The sequence below is a fragment of the Bombus impatiens genome, unplaced genomic scaffold, assembly GCF_000188095.3.
Source record: "Bombus impatiens unplaced genomic scaffold, BIMP_2.2 scf_0146, whole genome shotgun sequence".
Taxonomy (NCBI): domain Eukaryota; kingdom Metazoa; phylum Arthropoda; class Insecta; order Hymenoptera; family Apidae; genus Bombus; species Bombus impatiens.
In genome coordinates this window covers 683,526-705,874 of record NT_176565.1, presented here as the reverse complement: position 1 = coordinate 705,874, position 22,349 = coordinate 683,526, and the positions used below count along the sequence as shown (strand labels likewise).

The following is a 22,349-nucleotide window of genomic DNA, read 5'->3' as shown; positions in this document are numbered from 1 at the left end:
GGCAGCCTGTAGCTTTTAATCGACGATACTAAACGAGAGCGTATGACGCAAATGCGAACGAATTAAACAGAGGGAGAAGATAAACCCTGGAAGAATCTGTAATCGCAGTGATATCGTTAGATTAGATAGGTATATTATTGTACATACTATAATATTACGATGTTTAATAAATAAAAACGTTGAAAGGAAGGGGACAAGAGATGTTTCGCGGCTTTTTTTCCGGAGCCATGCTGCCAGTTGCCTGTGTTTCCTTGCTTTCATAGATTCAAGAACCGGTTTCTTCGAGCCACGGCACTCTTCCTTTGTCGCAATTTCTATCTTTCAGGTCGTTCCGTGAAAACGAACGGATCCCGGAAGACAGACGGTAGCTTTTTCAGCGCACGCCCTTCTTCAGGAGTCTTTATTCGAACTTATTCCGAGCCGTCTATGATCCTTTATCGCCGACACGCTCCCTTTGCCGATGATAAGTAACTAAGGAGTATCAAAGGACCTCGTTGGCACCGGTGACACCCTTTCACACTGCATTAATGTCACGTCGATGCATTCTTCGCGTTTCTGTTAACAGCACCGTAATCAGAACGAACCGGTAAACGTCGAAACGAGCTAATGCACAAACTATCGGGTTTCCGTAATTATCTAATTTCTCGCGTTCGTTTTTCATGAAAAAAGAGAGAAAAAATATTTCCACGTTGCGATCCATTTCGGTCTCGTTAATGGAAACTTTCACAACGGGGCGGCGTAACAACTAGAAAAACTTGGGACTTTCATTAGCTCGTAGAGCACTAGTTACGTGACTGACTTGTAGTTCGCCAATTAAAGACTCGAGCATTTCAACGAAGAAAGGCGCGCAACGTTTATAGTTGTCCTGATTAAGCGGCCAGCACGTCATGCCACTTTTTAACGCGATTTCTCATCGTAACGACCGATCAATGGAGGCATATTTTGCACGTGCTTCGATAATATATTGTCCTGAAGCGAACCTATTTTAATTGAATCACGATGAAATGCAACAAGTACAAAACGCGTCCGTGAACGTAAAATATGGTACATATTTCAATTTTACACATTGTACGAGTATACATAGCGAGGAAGAATAGCGATTGTAACGAAAATAAGAATATGGAAGATGATTTTTGATAAAAAAGGAAGCGTAGAAAATACGAACAATGTTCTTCAAATTGTTCTCTGAAATTTTAGTGACGTGCGAATATTTTTTCTACCCATTGAACAATGATATTAGAGAAGAAACACACGTAGAAAAATATTCGTAATACGGAGTTGCGAAGGCGTGATTTGACAAGGCTATGAAAATTGAAACTTTAAACGTCGCGGATACGGTCCATCGGTTCTTAATAACCGCGAACTGGCCGTGCTCCAAAGTAAGGCTAACTGGCCGGGAACAAGACATCTTTTTCCAAGTTTTACCGTGGCTGAAATTCGCTGCTCGCGACGTGCTGTTTTCATCGGAACAGGCGGGAAGATTGTGAGAAAGCAGAGAGAACCGTGTTTTCGAGCCAGTCGAAAGGAAGGAAAATTGGTCGACGAACAAAAGAATGGTAAGTACTAACGAGCCAGCGGAGTTAACGCGCATCGAACCAGGTGGAAAAAAATTTCACGACGCGTTCAATTCGGGTCGCGTTTCAAACTTTTGCTCAATTTCCCCTAGCGATTTTTCCCGGACACGTGCAAAAACGTGCTTGTGTATAGGTTACACACTTTGCATCTCAAATTATACGCACTTTCAACTTTGCATCTCTATTAAAAATAATTGCGAACTTCGATCCAACGCGAAGGAAAAAAAAGTAAAATCATCCACTACCGAAACTCGATGCATTTTTCTTGTCGGTGGAATTTCTAATTATCCGTGAAATTAATTGCCGGCCGTTGTGCAAGCCACCCTAGCATCGCGTTCCCCTTGAGTTCTATATTTGTAATGCGCATCTTTTTTCTCTTAAGAGAAGGTGAACAAAACGAAATGGCAGCCGAGAGGGAGGCGAATTCCGCGTACAGACTCGTGTTTGCGTCGACCGGCTTACGAGGAGTCAACGTTACGAACGAACTGTGCCTAACAAACTCTCAAGGTAGGTTTAACACGAATCATCGTCACCAACGGGGTTACACGACTGTCACGGGTGATTCATTCTACGTGCAGCAGTTACTGCGAGAACACAACACCGAGGTAAGTTGTGTACGATAAAACATCTCGAGCCATATGCGTATTTTTATAAAACAATATTTCCTTAGGTTTCCATTTTCATTAGACCGAGATGGATGAACGCATCTGCTTTTTCATTATCTGCATATCAGAGTTAATAAAAACAATTATGGCAGGGAAAGCTAACGATACGTTTCCAATTTACGCTATGTCCGACATATGCAAAAGAAACAAAATGTTTTTATGATCATCCTGTATAATCATCCCATTTTAAAATTACGTTTCCCCATCGTCGTTCGGTGCGAAGTAGTAGCAGTATATTCGGACCAAATCGAAAAGGTTTACGAAAACGTTCCAGAAGTTATCGAAATGTAGAAAACGTTACGTTCTGGTAAAAAAAACATTTCTTCGTTCTTCTCTCTTTTTTTCATTGTTAAAATAATTGGGAACCATTCCTATTTTTTCTAGAAAAAGCAAATGAGTTTTCTTCGAACTCCATTTCGAAAATAGAACTCCATATGAAACCTCAATGATCGCCAACAACAACGTTTGCCATGGAAAACCGGTTGTCGAACAAAAATATTTAATTTTGAAAAAACGAACGAATGTTATATTCAACTTCTATCGTGATTCTCCTCGTCGTACCATAGAAACTTTTTTTGTTCGTATTACTTGATCATTTTCATCGACCGACGACGCGAGCAACGACAGCGACGCGGCATGGTTGGCTCTTCGGCCTAAATAAAATTTTCAACCTAGCGAAAGTATCGCGACCATAAACGTTTTCTGAATATATCTTCTACTTGCGCGTCCAACTTTACGGTACACGTGTGAGGCGATGAAGGGTGAAGAATACCACCAAAGAGTCGTGGGTAGAGGGATCAGGAGAGAGTAGAAGGGGTGAAACATGGTAGAAAAAGCATCGGACGAGCTAACGTTGCTGTGAAACGACACGTTCGTACTGGATGCTGGTTAAAGCAAAAAGATAGAGAGACTGAAGATCGAGAGAAGCGAAAAGACGAAGACGACAGATAAAGAAGGGGCAAAGCGGACAGCGTTTTATAGTCTCAGCTAGATGATCTGGAACGTGGCGTGGTAGGGAAATAAAAAGACCTCTGGTAGAACAGTGTAGAGGGAGACGGGGTATTGGACACGTTACAGATACGCTTTTTCCATTAACCCTTTCTTGACACCGACGAATTTACTGTTCTCGAAGAGTAATGTGTTAACGAACAGCCGAGGATACCTTTTTTTTCTGTTTCGCTCGAACGTGTCTTTCAAACGCTGAGAAATTATATTATTTAAAGAGAATCGTGTTTTCGAAAGAGTTTCCTGTCCTTTCGTTGCAACTGCACTTAAATAGAAAGTTCCGTGCGGATCGTTAACGCTACAGAGCAGCTCGTTACGACGCTTGGTGCAGACATGTCCCTGTAAATTACCCAATTTATACAGACAGAGGCAAGGTAATAGAGGAATCCGGATAACATACGTACCAATAAATAACACGTGGGTGGGCTTAACGCGCGAGTTCAGGTCTTAATCGATGATAAAGCACGTTTGAGAAGATCCCACTAATGACGAACCGGTTATTGCTGAACCACCACTGTCTCGGCTTGCTTTGCAGGCACGATAAATTATCCTTTCGAAACCGATCGGCCTGTTTCGAAACTCCAATTATGTCGCGAGCTTTCAGAGTTTCCGGTGACGTATGGTAGACACGACGATATAGCTACTCCTGCGTCTCTCCAATACCATGCCGGGAACGGTTCTTTCGGGGTCTTGACTGAACTGCTTTTAGCTTTCTCGGTAACGAATCGGAGAAGTGAGAGATCGTTAGAATCTAATACCCCCCTGACTGAATCCTATAAGTTTGCGTCCTAACGAGATATCGTGATGCGCAGATGTGTTATCATGTAAATAGATATGTATTTCCTTCGTGCTAACGTCAATGGTTTAGATGACAGGGAGTGAACGCGAGATTTCAGTATATCGACTCAATTTTTGAAATTCCAGCGAGTCTCGTCGTGTGCGATTAATTCGATTAAAATTGCACAGATTGCATTCTCGCGATGCAATTTTTCCTTCTTTTAATCGTAACAGTAGAGTTCGGAAAGTCGGCTAAAGTACGGATTACAGAGCGGTAGCGCGTCCAGCGGATTTGAAATGTAAACAGTTATCATTCTTCGACGAAAATTCAATTTCCACCATGCTCATGGGTATGACGTAACTCGCGTCGAGAGCACAGGCTATTCGTTTTATCGGTGCACTTACAAAATTTACATATTACCGCGGTAGCCTTTAAAAGTAACGCTCATGATATTATGTGCCAGCGCGGCGTGCTGCGCACCGTTCACTCAAGGAAATTGGTTATTTCTCTGGAAGGGAAAAAAGTTCCGAAGAAAAAGCAAAAAGGAAGAGAAAGGAGGAGATCTATCCAGTTAGCTAATAATAATTTCACTCCCATTTAGCTCGCGTGATAGGACGTGGTAGAAGATGGGGCGTTGGACGACACCGAGAGTTATAACTTGACGCGATCTCAGTGGGTTTCGCGTGGTAGAATTTCGGACTAAATGGCAAAGTCATTTCCCGGAGAAGGTGACAATTATGCGGACAGTAATTAACTGTGGATAATAGCAGGAGGAAAGGTAGCCGCGATAGGAGAACACGGAGATGGTTTTGCGATTAAGTTGTACATGTACAGGCCGTTTGCACAGACACAGAGAACTCTGCTAGGCGACGCGCTGCAACGACGATAAGCGCTTCCAATTAACGATTCAAATCAACCGTGAGAAATTGGCTCGAAGCTGAGATTTCCACAGGCAACTGGCTACGATCTTGGATCGATCGAGGAAGGTTGAGTAGAAAAGAAAGAGAAGTCGCCGGAGCAGTGGTTGTTTGCGAAATTTGTCTCAGGTTTATATCGTAACGTTATCGCCACCCACGAATAGAATCGATACATTCGCGATCGAGGAACTTAAATTACGGATTAAGTTCGAACGCAGGCTTAACGTGGTACGCAGGGCTTGAAAATTTATTCGTTTGGAAGTTCGCCATTGGCGATGCAGCTATCCACGATCTTGCAAGATTATTCGCCTCCAGTAGAGAATCACTTTGTCGCCTATCTCCGACCTCTTTGTTTGCCAATATTTGCATTTTAAACAATCGATCCAACACCAAGGCTATGCCCGAATCTTATGAACGCTAGGTTAGCGACGCTACGTTGTTAAAGTAATGAAAGTACCGCTTTTAATGCACTGTTACGCGGGTAGTCTGTGAATTCATTTCGCTGCCTATTATCAGATTACACGGAAATATAATTCGAGATGTATCTCGAACTTTTCCAACATCGATTATAACGTTTGGTACGTGTATTACGTTCGGCTAAATTCCCGTTACCTAGACCAGCACTGGAAAATTGATATTGAAATGAGAATGAAATTGAAATCCTTAGCCACGGTTGTCGCAAGTAATCCGATCAAGTTGTTTCTTTCCGATATAATTCGTTTACGTTTCGATGATAATGATATTATATAGTTTGCTATACAATGAGAAAAATCAATTCGTTACCGAGCTAAGCTCGATTGTTAAATGTAAAATAAAACAAATTTATTTTCACGACAATCGTATTTCTTTGTGATACGTCCTTATTATTTTATAGTATCGATACAGTGGTATTAGTATACAAACGCAATTAACCAAAAGAAGCGAATATCAATCGCGAGTATGGATATATAGTTGAAAAACTACATATCAGATTTGACACTTTCAATGTTTTTAATTGAAATCCATTTTAATTGAAATAGCAAACCAATTACAGGGTCGGTGTTAAAATCCATACCGAAACTCTAGGAGGAAAACGTGCGGAATATTTTAACACAGGCCGACAGTTTGTTAGCTTTACTACTCGTTTCAAACAACCACTCTTTCCCGGATCGCGGAAAATCCTTCGATTTTGACAATTTATCGAACAAATTAATACTATATCGCGTATGTGCTTGTCAGCACACGTATGGTATGCTACAATTTTAAAAATATCAATGTATTTTACAACAAGAAATGAAGGAAAAACCTTTCGAATAAATGGATTCAGGAGTATTCTGTAATAAAATTTCATCAGAAATTTTAGGAATGCAGTTCGTATATTAGTGTACTTATGTCTATCACAATTGCGAGATCTAATTGTTAAGTATTAAAATAGCATCTGACAAAATTTCATACATTCGTTTCATACATAGTAGATAAATAATATTTGATTTACATATATCAGCTGTTTCTGCGATATGGAAATAAAATGTTTATATAGCACGTAATACAGAAATAACGTAAGGAATAAAATGACGTAGAAAGTACAATCCACAAAACGAATGGCTTGCTATCGCATTAGATTGGCTGCGAGTAGTACATCCATACGTTGTACGCGACGTCATTTTCCGAGTTTATATTTGCTTCTATAGGAGATATTTTATTCGAAGGTACACAAATACTACATTGTGCGATTCCGTAACTTTTTCGACTATCGCAGTTTGCGCATATATCTGTCTGCGATTTACCAACCAAACCAATGCGTAACACTCGAATGAGAGGTACAGCAAGGAAGAAACTAGGATCGCTGACACGGCACGAAACTATATCATAATTCGATAACAGAAAGTTCGGTAATGCGAAGGAGGCGAACGAGCGTGAATTATTTGATGGATTCGCGAGGCAGTTCGTGGCTTCGCGAGGTAAAGGCTTCATCGAAGATGAAATGAAGCGAGGTGTGGAAAGCAAAGTGGAGCGGCGAGCACGCCACTGTCGTAGTCTCTTAAATGGGCCGTGCATAACCGCGTGAGAAATGGCATTGTTTTGATAGTCGACTGAGCGACCGACCGCGACTCGAATCTCGCCGACTACCATTGCTTACGCTCGCACCTAAATCCACGACCTAACGTGCAAATAGCTTCGTACACACGCGCATCGTCTGCAGACGACTGCGCGACAACTCGACAACGCATAATTGTTTCGTCGTATCAGCGACTGCGAAGCTGAACGCCTCCTGAACACCACAGCGCGTTGAAGGATCGCATCAGTATGAAATCGCAGCCAGGGCGGGTAACTCGTGTGCGTTTCCGAGACAGCAAGTACTGTACATAATTCTAAGGTGAAAAGCAATTGGCGAACAACGTCCTCTAATATTAGATCAAAGGAGAGAATGCGCGAAAACATCGGTCGAACAGCAACGTACGAGCACGAGCAGACGCTTGTAAGCGTGTAAACAGAATGTCAGTGTATGGGAAAAGGTGTAGATATTGGCATCGCAACGAACTTCGGAGGCAAATGGGACAGAGGTTTGTGCGTGTGTGGATGCTGCACCCAACGACTTTAACAGAAAAGTTTGTTCACCAAGTGGAACATCAAGCGGCATTCTATCGCGTATGTTGTTTACAGGGTGTGTACGCGTCCCATGTAAATGCACAGTTCACGGAGCACTCGGTGCAATTACAATCGCTGCCGTGTCAGCGCGTTTTATCGTACAGATTTCAGATTTATGGGGCTGTAGCTTACTCGCTGTCGAGGTATTTCTGGATCTATCGGCGAAACGAGGGAATCAACACCCATTCCACCACCTTTCTGAATTCTTCCTCTTCTTCCCGTCATTCGCCGGCTACAAAACGAAAAAGTTGTTCACAGTTTCGAGACGGCAGAGGATCGGACGACGATCGCATGCATTCTTCGTTTGCAATTCACCGAGAATGTCACGACTTATAGAGATATTTCTTTTAATCTTTTTCTTCCCTCCCCTCTTTTCTTTGTTCCGTTTTATTCTACCTTACTTTGCTATCTAATTTTATACTCGCTTTTATATTATACTATTATCGTTATTTTTATTATTATCATTATTCTGTACAGTATCGTTATTCTCATTATAACAGTCAATCGAATAGCATTCTTATTACGTTTAATTAATCTTGGGGTTTTATTAGTCTGAATAGCTTCAAGAATTTATTTCTCTGCTTTTCTCTCTGTTATATTTTAATTTTTATGTATGAATGCCGTTTCGTATTTTTCCTAACAAGGGTTCTACCCCGTTGTCATATATGTTAATTATTAAATATAGATGTCCGCGATTTCTAGAGCGGACGCTTTTCATCGAACGAGAAAATTATATCAGTTTCGTTATTCCCTCTTCTCTCTCTCGCTCTGTGATTTGCGACCGTCATTATAAACAGATATCCGGCTGGTGCAATTTAAATCGAGATTGAAATTCAAGTAAACATCGATAAATCGACCATTCAGATTTATCGTGCACACAAAAGGCTGTAATCAGAGCATGTTGGCATAGCACAGGGGACGCAGTCACGGTGCATATTTTCCACTTTACTGCGATCGGTTCCATGCAACGTGCGGAATATACATGACTTTTTTTTAACCTAGCTTATCGATAGCCATAACCGAACGAAATAGGATATGGAATGCGAGGTGTGAGGTGTAAGGTGCAAGGTATGTGGCGTGTGCCGCGCGGCGTGTGACGAATTTTCGACACACGCGATTCCGTGCATCGAATTCTGTTGCCGATGTTCGACCTCGCGAGAGTAATTTCGTTTTCAGCCTGTTAATCGCGTAATTGGACGCGCATGACTTTCGGTCGATGATCGAATTGGTTTCGGAGCATAATTTATGAGGGCAATTCTGCTATGCGCGCGTCTTCCATGAACGTTGCGCGGTTTAGCCTCGATAAACGGAATCATGATCGGGTCATTCGAGCTAACAAATCGCAATTACTGGTTAATTTTCTTTCCAATTAATATTATTCTACTAATATCTTTCGGTTTTGGTATGTGACAACGCGCTCACGTATTAAACTATCGGTGTTAGACATAGTTGGAATAATCATATCATCTTTCTCATCGTTAGACATTTTCTCGTCGTTTATTTGCGTACTTTTCATTCGTACAACAGAACCCCATTTATTCGAACGATGTTTTAATTAATGCTCGATTAACTCAACATTTACTGGTTAAATTTATTTATGTAAAACTGCGCCCCTATTATATCAACGAAAAATAATAGGTAGTAGGGGATAATTGCTGAGTTCCTGTTATACGTACGAACTCCAATTATATAAACTGTTTGGCCCCGACAAGTTCAGATAAATGGAGCTGTACTACGCTCGCGTGATTCCGCAATTGTTTTATTAATTCCTCGTTTATTTGTTCATTGACGAATTCATGGTATCGTCTTTGTTAACATATGCCGTGCTACAGACAAAACATAGCTATAAATAAACCACATCGGAAAATATACATAAATAAACTATTTAAATGCGAATAAGCTTAAATAACGACGTATATGCCTCTCCATTTTTCATTTACTAGTTACATAAACGTTTAACCCATTCACTGCCAACTACGAGATATTTCGTAGTTTACGGAGTCAGTGACGCCAACTGTGAGTTTTAGTACATTTTAGTACTATATCTGCGACTAATAGAATTTGCCTGGCAATGAATGGGTTAATAGCATTAACTTAGTATCATTAATCACAGTTAATACACAATCCAGTCGCGATAATTCTCCGTGTTTCGCTTCACAGATATCTTGCAGGGACAACGAACGTTGTCTACGACGTTGATACACATATTTATTCGTTGCACGACCCGTTCTTTTGCCGGAAGTTCATACATTACGGATGCTATTGCTGCATCGAACGGATAGGTGAGCACAGAGTGTATTTCTTTCGGTCACAAAATTTTTCTTCCTTCCTTCTCTCTTTTCTCCAGTCTCTTTTCTCTAGAACTCCAACCATCGTCTATAAACTTTCGACCAGCGGCTACATCTTTTAAGTTGCAACAGCAACTTCACGGAATTTTGAAAAACCTTGCTCGAGGTTAAAAGTTTATCACGAACAACGAAAACGACCAGACGGAGAATGCTAATTTCGCTGTACCTTTCTTCAACAATAATATGTAGAGAGTCTGAAAAGGCTCTTTGTTCTCCCGAAAGAAATATTTAAGTTTTATTTTCTTTAAAGATAAAACGCAAAATCGGGGCAAAATTACTTACGAGCTTAGCACAATGCCATTCATAAATCAAACGAATTTTTCAGTAGATCGAATATATCACGATCGCTAAATCGATACGATATTTGCATATTAATCAAACGTTCGATGCTTTGTAAATAAAATCGGAGTGGAATAAACGAATGACACGCTTTCTCGTATCAGACGATGTTTGTGCTGCTGACGTAGCGTTTCCGTGTGCTTAAAGCTCCAATATATTTCATTGTACGCGACTATCGATACTAATGGAATGATATTAATTTTAATTAAACCGCAAGTTGTTGAAGAATCTTGATTAAGTAGTCGGTTTAGCGTTTAGTCAGGCAGTAGAATAGGAACGCGAGTCGTGATTACGATTCGTGTTCGGAATTTTGAGTGGCTGTTCGTTTATGGCACGGGCAGGCTCATTCCCTTCTTTAAGAAATTTCGAATTACATTTCCTCCCCGAGCTGTAAACCTAATGACTCCGAGGTCAGGTAAAAAACCCCGGGTGAAGTTCAGCCGGAAAGGCACGATGGACAGACGAAATCCAACGGCTGGTAGGGAGAATCAGCAACATAGGAGGACAGTTCATCGTCAGACATCGTACCGTGCGGGTGAAATATTTCACTCCCAATAAGATCTTACCACAGCCGTGTTCATAACATCTCACTTTACTTTTATACAAGTGCAAATACAGTGCTAGATTACTCTAACACTCGATCTATTCCATCGTGAGCGTTCAGTTATTCGAGGTACGCGATATCGACCGATCGGTTTGATCCGACCCGTTACTCTTTAGTCGAGAATTCGCAACAATTCGGTAACACGGAAAACAAATGTAACGGACAACAAAACACTACGCGATATTGATACGATGCAAACAAATTCTTTTCGAAGTATCGAATGATCGGAACATAATAACTAGTATAATCATTATCCTGCCAATGGTAGTTTCGATGGAAATACGACTCGTTGTTACGACCTCGGTCTGAATGGAAATCGAGATTAGCTCGATACAGATCGATTTAATCGATAACGGATTTTATTTCGTTCTTGTCAATATCTGTATTCCGCAACTCTATTGCTGCTCGCAACTCGATATTCCATCACGTTGCCGATACTTGGCCACCGTGTATCGTTACCAGCGGTGAAATCATGAAGATACACATTCGTTTGAACGCGCACCACCCGTGACCCCGACATTATTGGCCTGCTCTGCCATTGGGTCTTCGATGCTTCGTGCGAAATTCAATTTCTTCGAGCGCAATCAGCCAGCTCTATCCGACACTTCGTATTATTCCATTGCAAAACTGTGACTATCACGGTGCGCCGCTGTTCTGTCTGCTCTCGCCCGTTCCTCTGCGACCGTTGTCAAACCGATGAACGATATATTCTGTTCTGATTGTTGCGAGCGAGGTCTATCTACGGAAAGAAACTACGGGAGTTCCGCTTTTACCCGACCTTTCACTCCGAAAATTCAATCGTATCTTTAAGCTGGTTTCGTTCGATCGGCCCAGACGATACGATACGACACGAACTTCGAGATTGACAGAACCATAGATTTTTCACTGGACGACTTTTTACTGGATTATCTAGTCCAAATTATTACTTATTCCTAAATTAATATATATTATCGACGTTTTTTTTTCTTTTTTTTTTAGAATAAGGATGAGAATGTATCGGATGTTCCAATTATAAGGGGAAATTCTTGAAAGGCAAGATTCCAGAACAAATTTCATTGCTGATAAAGTCGCAATATTTCCGAAAGCTTTCTTACCCCAGTAATATATCACCATTGTGTATCGAGCTAATCGGCCTTGCCCTAACATCATCACGCATTCTCCAAGCAAGATTTAACGAACGTAGATTAAACGATTTATTGAACTTTGCGAGGATATGGGTACGGACCACTCGGGCTATGTATATCACATAGGATGGCACGTTATTGTTCCGAATCCATAAATTACTTTTTGGGCAACCGGTAGATATATATCGTACAGAAGAGAGAAAGAGAGAACCGCCAGAGAGCCAGTAATAATTCCTCCTGAAATCACGAGAAGAAAAATATCCTCCGCTCGGAGAAGCTTGTCGCGGCACGATGCCCTTAAACGGCCGCACGAAACTTTCGGCCAGGAAAGTGGGTCATGAGAGAAGAAACTTTCGAAAATTCTATTCTATTCTATATCACAGCCAAGTATTTCGCCCTTCTCTCCTTTTCTTTTTTTTTTTTCTTTTTGGCGCGCTCCTTCTTAAGCTGTCTCGGCGAAAATGCGTTTACGTAACGAACCTCCGATTTCATGGAATCCAAGTCTGATTTATATAATTGTCAAGCAAGAAGAATTCACAAAAGAAGCCTAGTTACTGCGATTGCATATTCGATCTCGTAATTATCATCCTCATGGTCGGACGTTCGTACAACGAATTGCTTTTCGGCGATTCGGTGAATTCTGGTTGTGTAATTTCGCCGCTTTCGATCGAACAATTGACCGCGAAAATAACCTTCTAATTACGCGCGTCGCGGCTTTATTCACGAGCGATTAATCGCCGCGGAACGTTATCCACGAACGAAGCTCGTTGTTCTGCTCTGGAAATGTTTCGAAGTCTGATATAATTTGACCCGACGCGACGTTTGCGATGTGATTGATAAGGCTCTCGTACGGACTTCAAACGACCTAAACTCACGGTGAGATAACAGATCTGTCGTACATTATCGCGTGATCTTGGTGTGCGACAAGCTCGTTAAAATTTTCATTGCCTAGCTCGGAATCGAATTCTTTGTACGAAATGCCGCTAACATTGAGACCGACTTTCGTCCTTTTGGTTAGAAACGCAGAACGTTTGTGTAGGAGTTTGCTTCTTGAACGGCAGAAAGATCGAAACATTTTTATAGTCGTCTGTTTATGAAATGCAGTTCGCAACGAAGTATTTCTCTTGGTATTTGAAAGAATAATAACGTTCGGAGTATAAAGCGCAGAAATACGCAAAATTTCACCGAGACGTTTGTTGTTACCTAAAGTTGGTAGCTTTATCGAATAGATATACCAACCGGGAACGTTGGGTCAGATCGTTACGATAAAAAGAAGCTTGCGTACAAAGTGGAAACGTTGATATGCGCTTTTTGGAGTTCTGGTAACACGTAGAGCAACGAGCGTACTGTAAAACTTTACTATGGCCGTTCTTAAAAGCGGCCAAGTTATCGTTTGAAAGAAAGTTGGTTTCAAATAACTTAGACGCTAAGACAATCCGAACGGTGCAAACGGAACAACGTACGAGCTCGAGAACTATGGCATATTATTACTTTTACTCTCCATTGGTCTTTGCTTCTTGAATTTCTGCTTTTGATCTCTCTTCTCGCTCTCCTTGTTCAATTTGCAATACCGATTTTTCTAATTTTTTCTTCTTATAAATAAAAAGAAGATGTTTCAGAAATCAATAGGACGTGGTGGTGGTGGTTCGATAGAAGATAGGACTTCGGTTCTGTTCAAATCTTGAGATATCTAATCCCTGAGATCTGAATTATCTGCGTGTTTTTTTGCCATACGAAAACATCGAACTTGTATGCACACGTACGCGTACGCGTGCGAAACCATTCTTTCGATTGATATTGAACCTAGCCACGATCCCCAATAACACGCAAACGTTTGAAAAGGACACTTCAGAACGTTATTGCGAGCTTTTCCTCGTTTGATTTTTCGGTTACTTTTTCCCACGTGCCACGATTCTCGTTCAGTCCAACACTTCGCCTGAACACACACAAAGAGAAGTGGACAATCAGAAACGAAGAAAGACGCGTATACGGGTTCCTGTATTGGTTTATATCTATTCATTGCCTTTAGTGGATGTATTTATCCTGTAAATATAACCGAACGAAGAACCCTTTCAGATATAGTCGTAAGTAAGTAACGACCGCTCTGTGGTACTCCGACGGTCCACTTTAGTCTCTCGGACCGGAACTAACCCCGTTCGAACGCTTAAGATTCAATTCGGGCCACTAATATCCGTAGGTCAAACGAACGATCTCCAACAGTCGGATACTTAGCGCATTCCGGAGAAAAGTTCTCCGTCGTTGAAATTCGACTGGATAGTTTATAGATCCGAAAGGTGTTTCAAACAATAGCACCCTGGAGAATGGTTTAGCTGGAGTGTGTTCCACTTGTTACAGGCGCGCTAGCTAACCTGGAAAGCGAAAGATGCGAGCGCACCCCCGAGATTCGGCCAAAGTTCCTAGCGTCCAAGTCAGCACGTCACGGAAGATTAAGCTTCTTAAAGCTTGCAGTGTCTACAAACTGAAAAACAGGATGGAAGTTTCGCTACCTCTGCTCAAATGTTTCCACGAATGCGACAAAGTGCAGGTTAATTCGTCTTGTTTAATTTATCGCTAATATCGTCGAGCAGTGGTAGGAAAAGCGTTATATTCTGGTTTCTACGCCAACAAGTTTGTAACTTTACGACAGCGAACAGGATTCCTCGTGTTTCGACGAAAGAGTCGAGTCCTGTCAACGGTCGCAGGTATTGGAAGAGTAGAGCGTTTCGTCTAGCAGAGATTGCTCTAAGGAAGGGAGAAAAAGTTTAAAAGGAAAATTCGTGAGATAAAAGGCTCGGGAGCACGACAAGGGCGACCACAATTGTCGACCAGGGACAGGAAATCCAATTTCATCCTTAACTCCGGTCGGAGGCAGCGTTTGCATCGACCTTAATAGAACCAAGTCGAAGACAGAAAAATCGCGTTGCACCTTTTGTTCAGACCTTTCTCGAGGATCGTTTGAAGTTGAATGCAAACTGAAGATCCGTTTGAAGTGCTACTCGTGCACGGGCAATTCGCGATTCCGTTTAACAGCGATAAATTAACATTAACGATCGATCAGAAGCGTTGGCGTCTCGTTGACCACAGCGTGCAGTTCAACCAACACGTTTAGTCGACAATGTCCTTTAAGCGATACAATTTTCTGCGATTTTCATTTGCAATATTTATCGATTTAATAAGCTACGTTTTAATTGTCAGTTTGGAGGATGTTCGTCAGGCTGAAGAAGCGCAATTTACGTCCAATCTTTCGTCGTGAAACGTTCCACGACAATATTCCGTCGAATACAATGACAGTACTTGACGAATATCTCGAGGGAGCGTTAATACGACTCAAAGTAAGCGTAATTATTCATTCTTAATGTCTCCCGCGAGCAGTTAGAATGCGAACACAAAGTAACCGGTCTATAGTGCACTTATCGAAAATTACAGAAACGCTGTAAGTCTCGTCTAACAGCCAACAATCCCATTTATATGCCGCCCTTACCACTTTGCCGAAATTGGTTTCAATTAAATTCGAAACTTACTTATCGGAATAACGCCACTGCCTAAAGACGCTGCATCGTAACGAGAAATAGCAGAGGTGTGCACAAAACCTATTCTCTTGCAAGCAGTTAAAAGTCTTGGATTAATCCTGAAGATTATTTGGCTGGATTGCTTAAGCGAATTAACCGGGCATGAAGCAAATTTAACGAAGAAAGGGTTTAAACCTGCGAAAGGACACGACCGGATATACGTTCATCGGTTAAATTCGTCTTCGGTGACTGCGGAAGCGGTATAAAATTCTGGCTTAGCTTAATAGATCTGGGAAGACCGCAAAGCACAGTTCACCGTTTACACGGATGCTCGAGACCATTGACATAAACCGACACTTTCCGAAACTTTTGAATTGATCGGCAGAGTTTGAACGCTACACAGGAGAGGTATTAGTTGAGAAGAGGCGCCGGTTACAACGTAACAATGTGTAATCGTTTACACGTATACGTACGTATCTTCTACAAATGCCAAGCAAATGGAGGATTTCCTTAATCCTGTTTACGACTGTTCTTTATACGATATTTGCGTATGTCATACCGTGTTTCTTCTTGTTTCTGCTTCATAATTTCATATATTAGAGACATTCTGGAACAACAACTGCCCGAATAACACTCGTTCGAATATGGCATCGAGTTTATAAACTCGTACGCGACCTGATGAGCGTTTGCAAAGTTCTATTCCGGCACATGGTGGTAAATGCCAGCTCTTAGGTATTCCCTTGTCAAACAGTCTCCGACGCACAGAACGTTTTCGTAGAATTTAATGGAATTAAACCTGTCGCAACGGTGAATTGCATCGCGTCACGTCGAGAGGATTGCGAGATTGTCATAAACTTAAATTCGTACGCGGTCGCCATAAGCGTTTCCGCTTCATATCAAAGTATGTATATCTTCGAGGCATCGAATTTTTCGCTGGCCACCGAAAAAGCGAATCCCATTTTTGGGACGAGCAATCGCCTTTCGTTCTCTCGTCCAAGAACTTTGCCCCGGTTTTCGACCATCGTCGTAGTATATATCCGATAGCCAAAGTGAAAAAAACTGCAGCGATACTTTCCAGTTTATGGAAATAATATTTTTCCCGATTGCCGTCAGTCGACCCAGAAGCTTTTCACAGAAAATATTTGGAAGTTCCTTGAATATTTTCCTTGCTACTTGCATTTCTGTTGAAAAAATACGATTGAATAAATAAACGTGAACGGTTCTTTAACCGTTCGTCTGACCAACGAATTCGGAGAAAGTTTTTCGGAGGAAGACGAACGTCAAAGTGTAGAGTGACGAATTTTTATGTTTAATTTCAACTATAAAATTTTCGAAAATTCGTTGATCACCGGGTCTGTTCGTCTTGTCTCGAAACGATGGCTAAATATCTCATTAACAAGAATCGGTTAGTAACGCGATTCGCTTCCTAACTATCCTACGAACGCATTGACTCGAGAATAATTAATCAAAAAATGCTTCAGGAAACCCGCATGCGAGCACGGATAGTGGATTCAACGAGGACCAATAAGGACGGGTACGAGCGTGATTTAATTTAATTCAAGCTGTTGGTCTGTCTCGTCGCGATCTGATTAACCTGGATATTTTAATTTCGTTCGCGATGTAATTTTTCTAGTTAAGTGCATTCAGAAGTTAATTTCCTTCGAAACGATGGAAAATTACGTCTAAGCTTGTAATTCACAACGCGTTAAAAACAAGTAAAATCCGTCGATAGTTACGGTGAAAGAGTAGTCGATATCCATCCGTATACTCCCGTAAAATTGAGGACAAGAGTAGAACGAGACGCGAATCGAACATGAACGCTAAATCGACGATGGCCTTAAAAGCAACCAAAAGTCTCTTAGTTTCTTTCATATCGTCTTTTTTCGCAAACTTTCGACGATACGCATTTAGGTCGATGAAAACCAAAGGAGAGTGCCATCGTTCGACCTTCCAAGCTGCTGGAAGAACTTCGTTAGTCTCGGTTGGAAAGACGCGATAGAGAATCGTTACCTTATCGTGATATAGGAAACATTTCTACACAGAAGTTTGACGTGCTCTTCAACGAGTTCCATTTCCCGCTGTTTTATATTTATGCCAGGAATGGGTCATCGAATTAGAAGTACATATATTTTGTCGAATCTATTTCGTTGTTACTTTTCCTGATAACTTTTGGTACATTGGATCTCACATTTAACGTAATAATAAAAATGCGACAAAAGATCAGTTTATGATCTTTCTTCTCTATTACAATTATACAAAATTATTCTGTGCGTCTAACACTTTACAATTTTTCTTTTCCCGCGTTCTATGAAATTGTAGTAATAGTTCGTGCAACCACGCTGTTCGTTCCGATCAGAATTTTTTTACATGCCGATCCAATTCGATCTGTAATATCTTTAGTGGATTCAGGTCGGGCGAGCGAGATCAGCAATCCATGTACCGTGCGACTCCCACCTCCTTCGTTTTTAAATAATCCCACCGCATAACTGTGACACGTTGCACGGTTCAGTGGTTTATGTAGTTTCAATACGCGAGGCGTTAGCTGGAAGAGGTAAATTTCCATATCCGTGCGCACACCTTTTCCTCCTAGAGCTAGCAGCTTGTGTACCATCGACATGTGTCGACGAACAAAAAACATTATACAGCTTGAATAGAGGGCAAACATCGCATTTCAATTGCGACGTATCGATTGTTCTGCGAAACGAGCGTGCTGCACCGAGCGTAACGCGATACATCCGCGGGCTCGCAAAGATCGAAACAAACAAGTGCCGTATCCCGTGCCGGACGCGCTACGTTGCTGAATTTATGTTTCATCTGGACACGTCTGTCTGCTCCTTTTTAATATTGTTTTCTTTCACTCCGTCAGCGATGTAAACACGCTTTTTTCCAACTAACTACATCGTTCTCCAGGAATAAATCGGTCTCAGCCACTTTCCACTCCTTCGTTGTTTGCGATTCGGGGTTTCATTAAGAACAGCACGAAAATTGCTTTCTCTTACTTTCTTCCAACTAATTTCTCATCTCTAAGTAGAGAAGTTTTCTGGATACTTGCTGGCCCATGAGAAACGCCAATTTTTCACTAGCTATGTGTAACATTCTGTGTCACGGAAAGTTAAGCACGTGTGTCTAATTGTACCGCTTTGTAGAGTTTATTTGACCGATCAATCTATCGCTTGCAGTGATCGACCAATATTTATTACTCGATCAAAAGAACAGCCGTACTTTTATCGATAAGAAATGTCAGGATTAACGTGGAATGCCATTACGTTACGTAGTTCGAGAGATGTTCGCAGTGCTAATTTAATCTCTTTTGAAAGCAATTTCACGTTCAAACAACTTGTTGGCAGATTACCTGCTGAAATAACGTGGATGGATAATTATACTTTTGTATTAGTGAAAATCTCTGTAATTGCATTACTGTCGGATAACGTATTATCATATTTGGTAGTCGAATCATTGAAGCAACAAAGATGGAAATGAGTTTGTAAGTTTTTAATGGAAACTGTTCATACATTATTATCGTATATTATATATTAATTGTTGTAATACGGTTCATAGGTTCATGGATATTTAATGACATCGCCGGTCCGATATTTTTTACGCGGATGCAAGAACAAAATAGAACGGAATCGAAAGTAGACGAACATTTTTTTGTTGCTTCGGCATAGAGTTGCATCGAATCGCCATTTTCCTCGTTTGGACGATCGCAAAATCAAGAGTGTAACCGAAGAGACCCTTTTGTCTCGTCAAACCCTTTGTTCTCGATCGCTTCCTTTGCGGCCCTTCGTTCGTACCACAATTCGTTCTTCAGCAACCCTTTTCTCATTCTATGATCTCACCTCTTCATCACCGGCCGACTCGACTCGACTCGACTCGACTTCACTCGCTCCATACCCACCCTTGCCCCTCTCGCCCTTCTCCAGGGTGAATACACTTTGGCCAACAAAAAAACTCTTAATTGCTGTGCAGCGTATTACGAGAAGTCGTTAAGACCGAATAGCAGAATCCGTGAGAAGCTGCTACGGGATTCTTCGCGTCATAATAGACGGGCCCCCAGGCTCTTTGTTGTTTCGTATAATTTCGCTAGAATATTATGATGTTTTTAGGGGGCGAATTATTTTCGAGAGAATGATTTCTAGTCAATGAGACTAAGCCACTTTGAACTAACTGCATAAAAAGTACAGAATCGAAGGAAAATTATATTTCATCGAAGTGCGATTATTTTTATGCTGTTTGCGTTGGAAGAGAAAAGTAGAAATATTCGATTTGATGAAATAGACATCGTTTGCTTGAGGGGATTGGCTGGAAAGTTCGATTGACTACAGAGATATTTTTAGAGGCAGATGATCAACGAGAGTGAAATTGATCGCACGGTACAACGAAATAAATTGGCAAGTTTCCTTGCCTTGACAGTCCCCGCTCTGTGCTTTGCCCTGTAGTAGCTAGGAGATGGAAAGAACAATTGATAAACGTTTATTGATATAAATGACGCAACTGATATTGTTTCGCGATTATTAATAATGGCTCTATATTTACGAATACTCATAATCGAGTGGTATCATCCAGCCTGATCGAGCTTAATCGGATTTTAATTCATGTATATTACCAGCTAATTACCATAACAATTTTCACAGGAAATTCTGTCGATTCGAGTATTCGTCCGATTCGAGGATTGAGTCTGAATAAAAAAGTATGCATAAATCTTCAGCCCTCGTTAAAGCTATTCGACAGCCAATTACGTTACCGCTGTCGAGGGTTTTTGTGGATGTACTTTACTCATGGAAGCGTTCCAAAACCAATTCTCGAAGGAAATTTACGGGTCACATGGTATAACGTATTCAAAGGAAGATCGTTCATCGTCGATGACGCCACTTTGCAACCGTCCATACACGCCGATACTCGATAAATTATTGCCGCGTTATTGCCAGTCTTCTGCTCGACTTTAATCTACCACAGGTTGTGTATAGTTTCCTTCGTCAAACTTATGTGCGTTATGTGCGAAAAGAATGATTACATATCGACAGTGACAGCCAATGTTTCATGCGCGACACGTTGATAAGTTGTTTCAAAGATTGACCTCGGTTTTTTACAAGTTATTAAATGTTTATTCGATCATTCGCGGAGAGACGCGATCGCGAGAAAACACGTCAACGGGAGTCGTAAATTCCCGTTACGATTAGATAATCGACGCCACGAAACGATCGATCCCCTTATTTCTGTTAGGTTAATAGGGGGTGGTTCAATTGAGTTTACACTGAATTAACAGGTATAAATTAACGTTTATTTCAACAACTTTGTAAAGAAGATAGTTACACTGATGCGTATGTTAAGTAAGTGATTGATCTAAGGGTAGAAACCCGGTAAAGATATGTTGATTATTCTAACGATGAAGAATAAGTGAAGTTTAGTGACGAAGCTAGTGATGGGTCTAACGCACGGGACCATCGGATTTGTTGATGACAATTTTGGTTAGGATTCTCAACGCGAGAATTGATTGTAATTTTAATAAATAAATAAAAAAAAAAAATTTTGGTTAGGAAAGTGAGAGCAGTAGACATTGCTTCTGATTGCATAATAAGAAGGTTGGTGGACTAGGAAGGGTCTTAGCCGCCCTCGATAGGGAGTTGCTAGTGGGAGGCATCGTACGTGAGAAAAACTAACTTTTCCGTGTCTTCCCGTAGTAAACAATAAATGTAAAGAACCCTTGAAATAAAAAGATCTTTGTTCGGTCTGAAAGACCTTAGCTAGAAAATTCCTGAGATTTATCGTAGGTCCTTAAGACTATCGAGGGTACGCAATAAGCATGTGTAGACATCTGGTTGCCATCTTGCCCGCGGTGTGTGGCCTGGTTTAGGTAAAGAATCGTCCAACGCAACATTAAATGAATTATGGTGTGATCTTGACGATTCGTGAGAGTTTGCATCTGAAACAGCGCATCGCTCTTTAAATACGATAAGATTAATTTTGTAAGCAAGCAATATTCTCGCGATAGCCGCAGCATCCTTGCGATGAAAACTTTCCGTTTAAAAGCAACAAGTCTACTTAAAAGTTGGTTTCGTGGCAGCCCCTTAACAAACCAATTCTTCAAAAGTAACGTCTGAATTAGTTAGGCATCTGATGTGCATTCGTTCTATTCACGTATATCGACCTGGATAAGTACTTCATAAATCGCTGAACGCATCCGAGGTAGACGAGTCACCGCTGAAAAGACGAAAGGTCGCGAGAAGTTCGGGCACGCGGACGTATCGCGGTGAATGAACCCTCTCTCGCTAACGACTTTTGCTCTCGTCCCTTCAATTTATTCATTTTCTTTGCCGGTGAAACAATACTGGCCGCTCTAAAGGCGAGAAAACAGAGAACGGGCTACAAGTTGGCTACTCGTAAATTTCGCCCTGCTACTTAAATCGTTCGCTAGGTTAATTAATTAAATTCACTACCTTTGCGCCAACTTGCTAAATGCGCTGCCAGGCAACTTTGCCTTTACTCCCTGTCCCTAAACATCGAATCTGTTTCATTAAAATGTTCGAGTAGATCGTTTTTCAAGGCAATTTATAACAGCAGCTGCAATTAATCGATCGATTTCCGAAAATACTGTTACGCGTTTCAGGTTACAAATTGCAAGAACTCCAACCCGACGCTGAAATCTTACGATAACTTTCCGTTTAACGACATGAAGTTTAAAAAGGAACGAAATTGAAGAAAGAATAGAGAAGTTCAATGCGACGATGTGTAATTGAAATATTTGTTTAAGGGAGGGGCAAAGAAACTTTGATAGAAGAGAGGCAATGAAAACTGAGTAAGGACGCGGTGAAAGGAAACGGAAGATGCGAAAACGAACAAAATTATATCCAGAATAGA

At 41.2% G+C, this 22,349-nt stretch overlaps 1 protein-coding gene across 1 annotated transcript in view; it reads left to right on the top strand.

The window, feature by feature from the left end:
* The first annotated feature begins 279 nt into the window (after positions 1-279).
* LOC100746922 (cuticle protein 7-like) overlaps positions 280-22,349 on the top strand; it is an 85,341-nt gene continuing 63,271 nt past the window's right edge. Inside the window, exons 1-2 of the mRNA XM_033319318.1 lie at positions 280-1,556; positions 1,959-2,179. Of these exons, the coding sequence (XP_033175209.1) occupies positions 1,976-2,179 (204 nt within the window). The 5' untranslated portion in view covers positions 280-1,556; positions 1,959-1,975. The remainder of the gene's footprint in view (positions 1,557-1,958; positions 2,180-22,349) is intronic.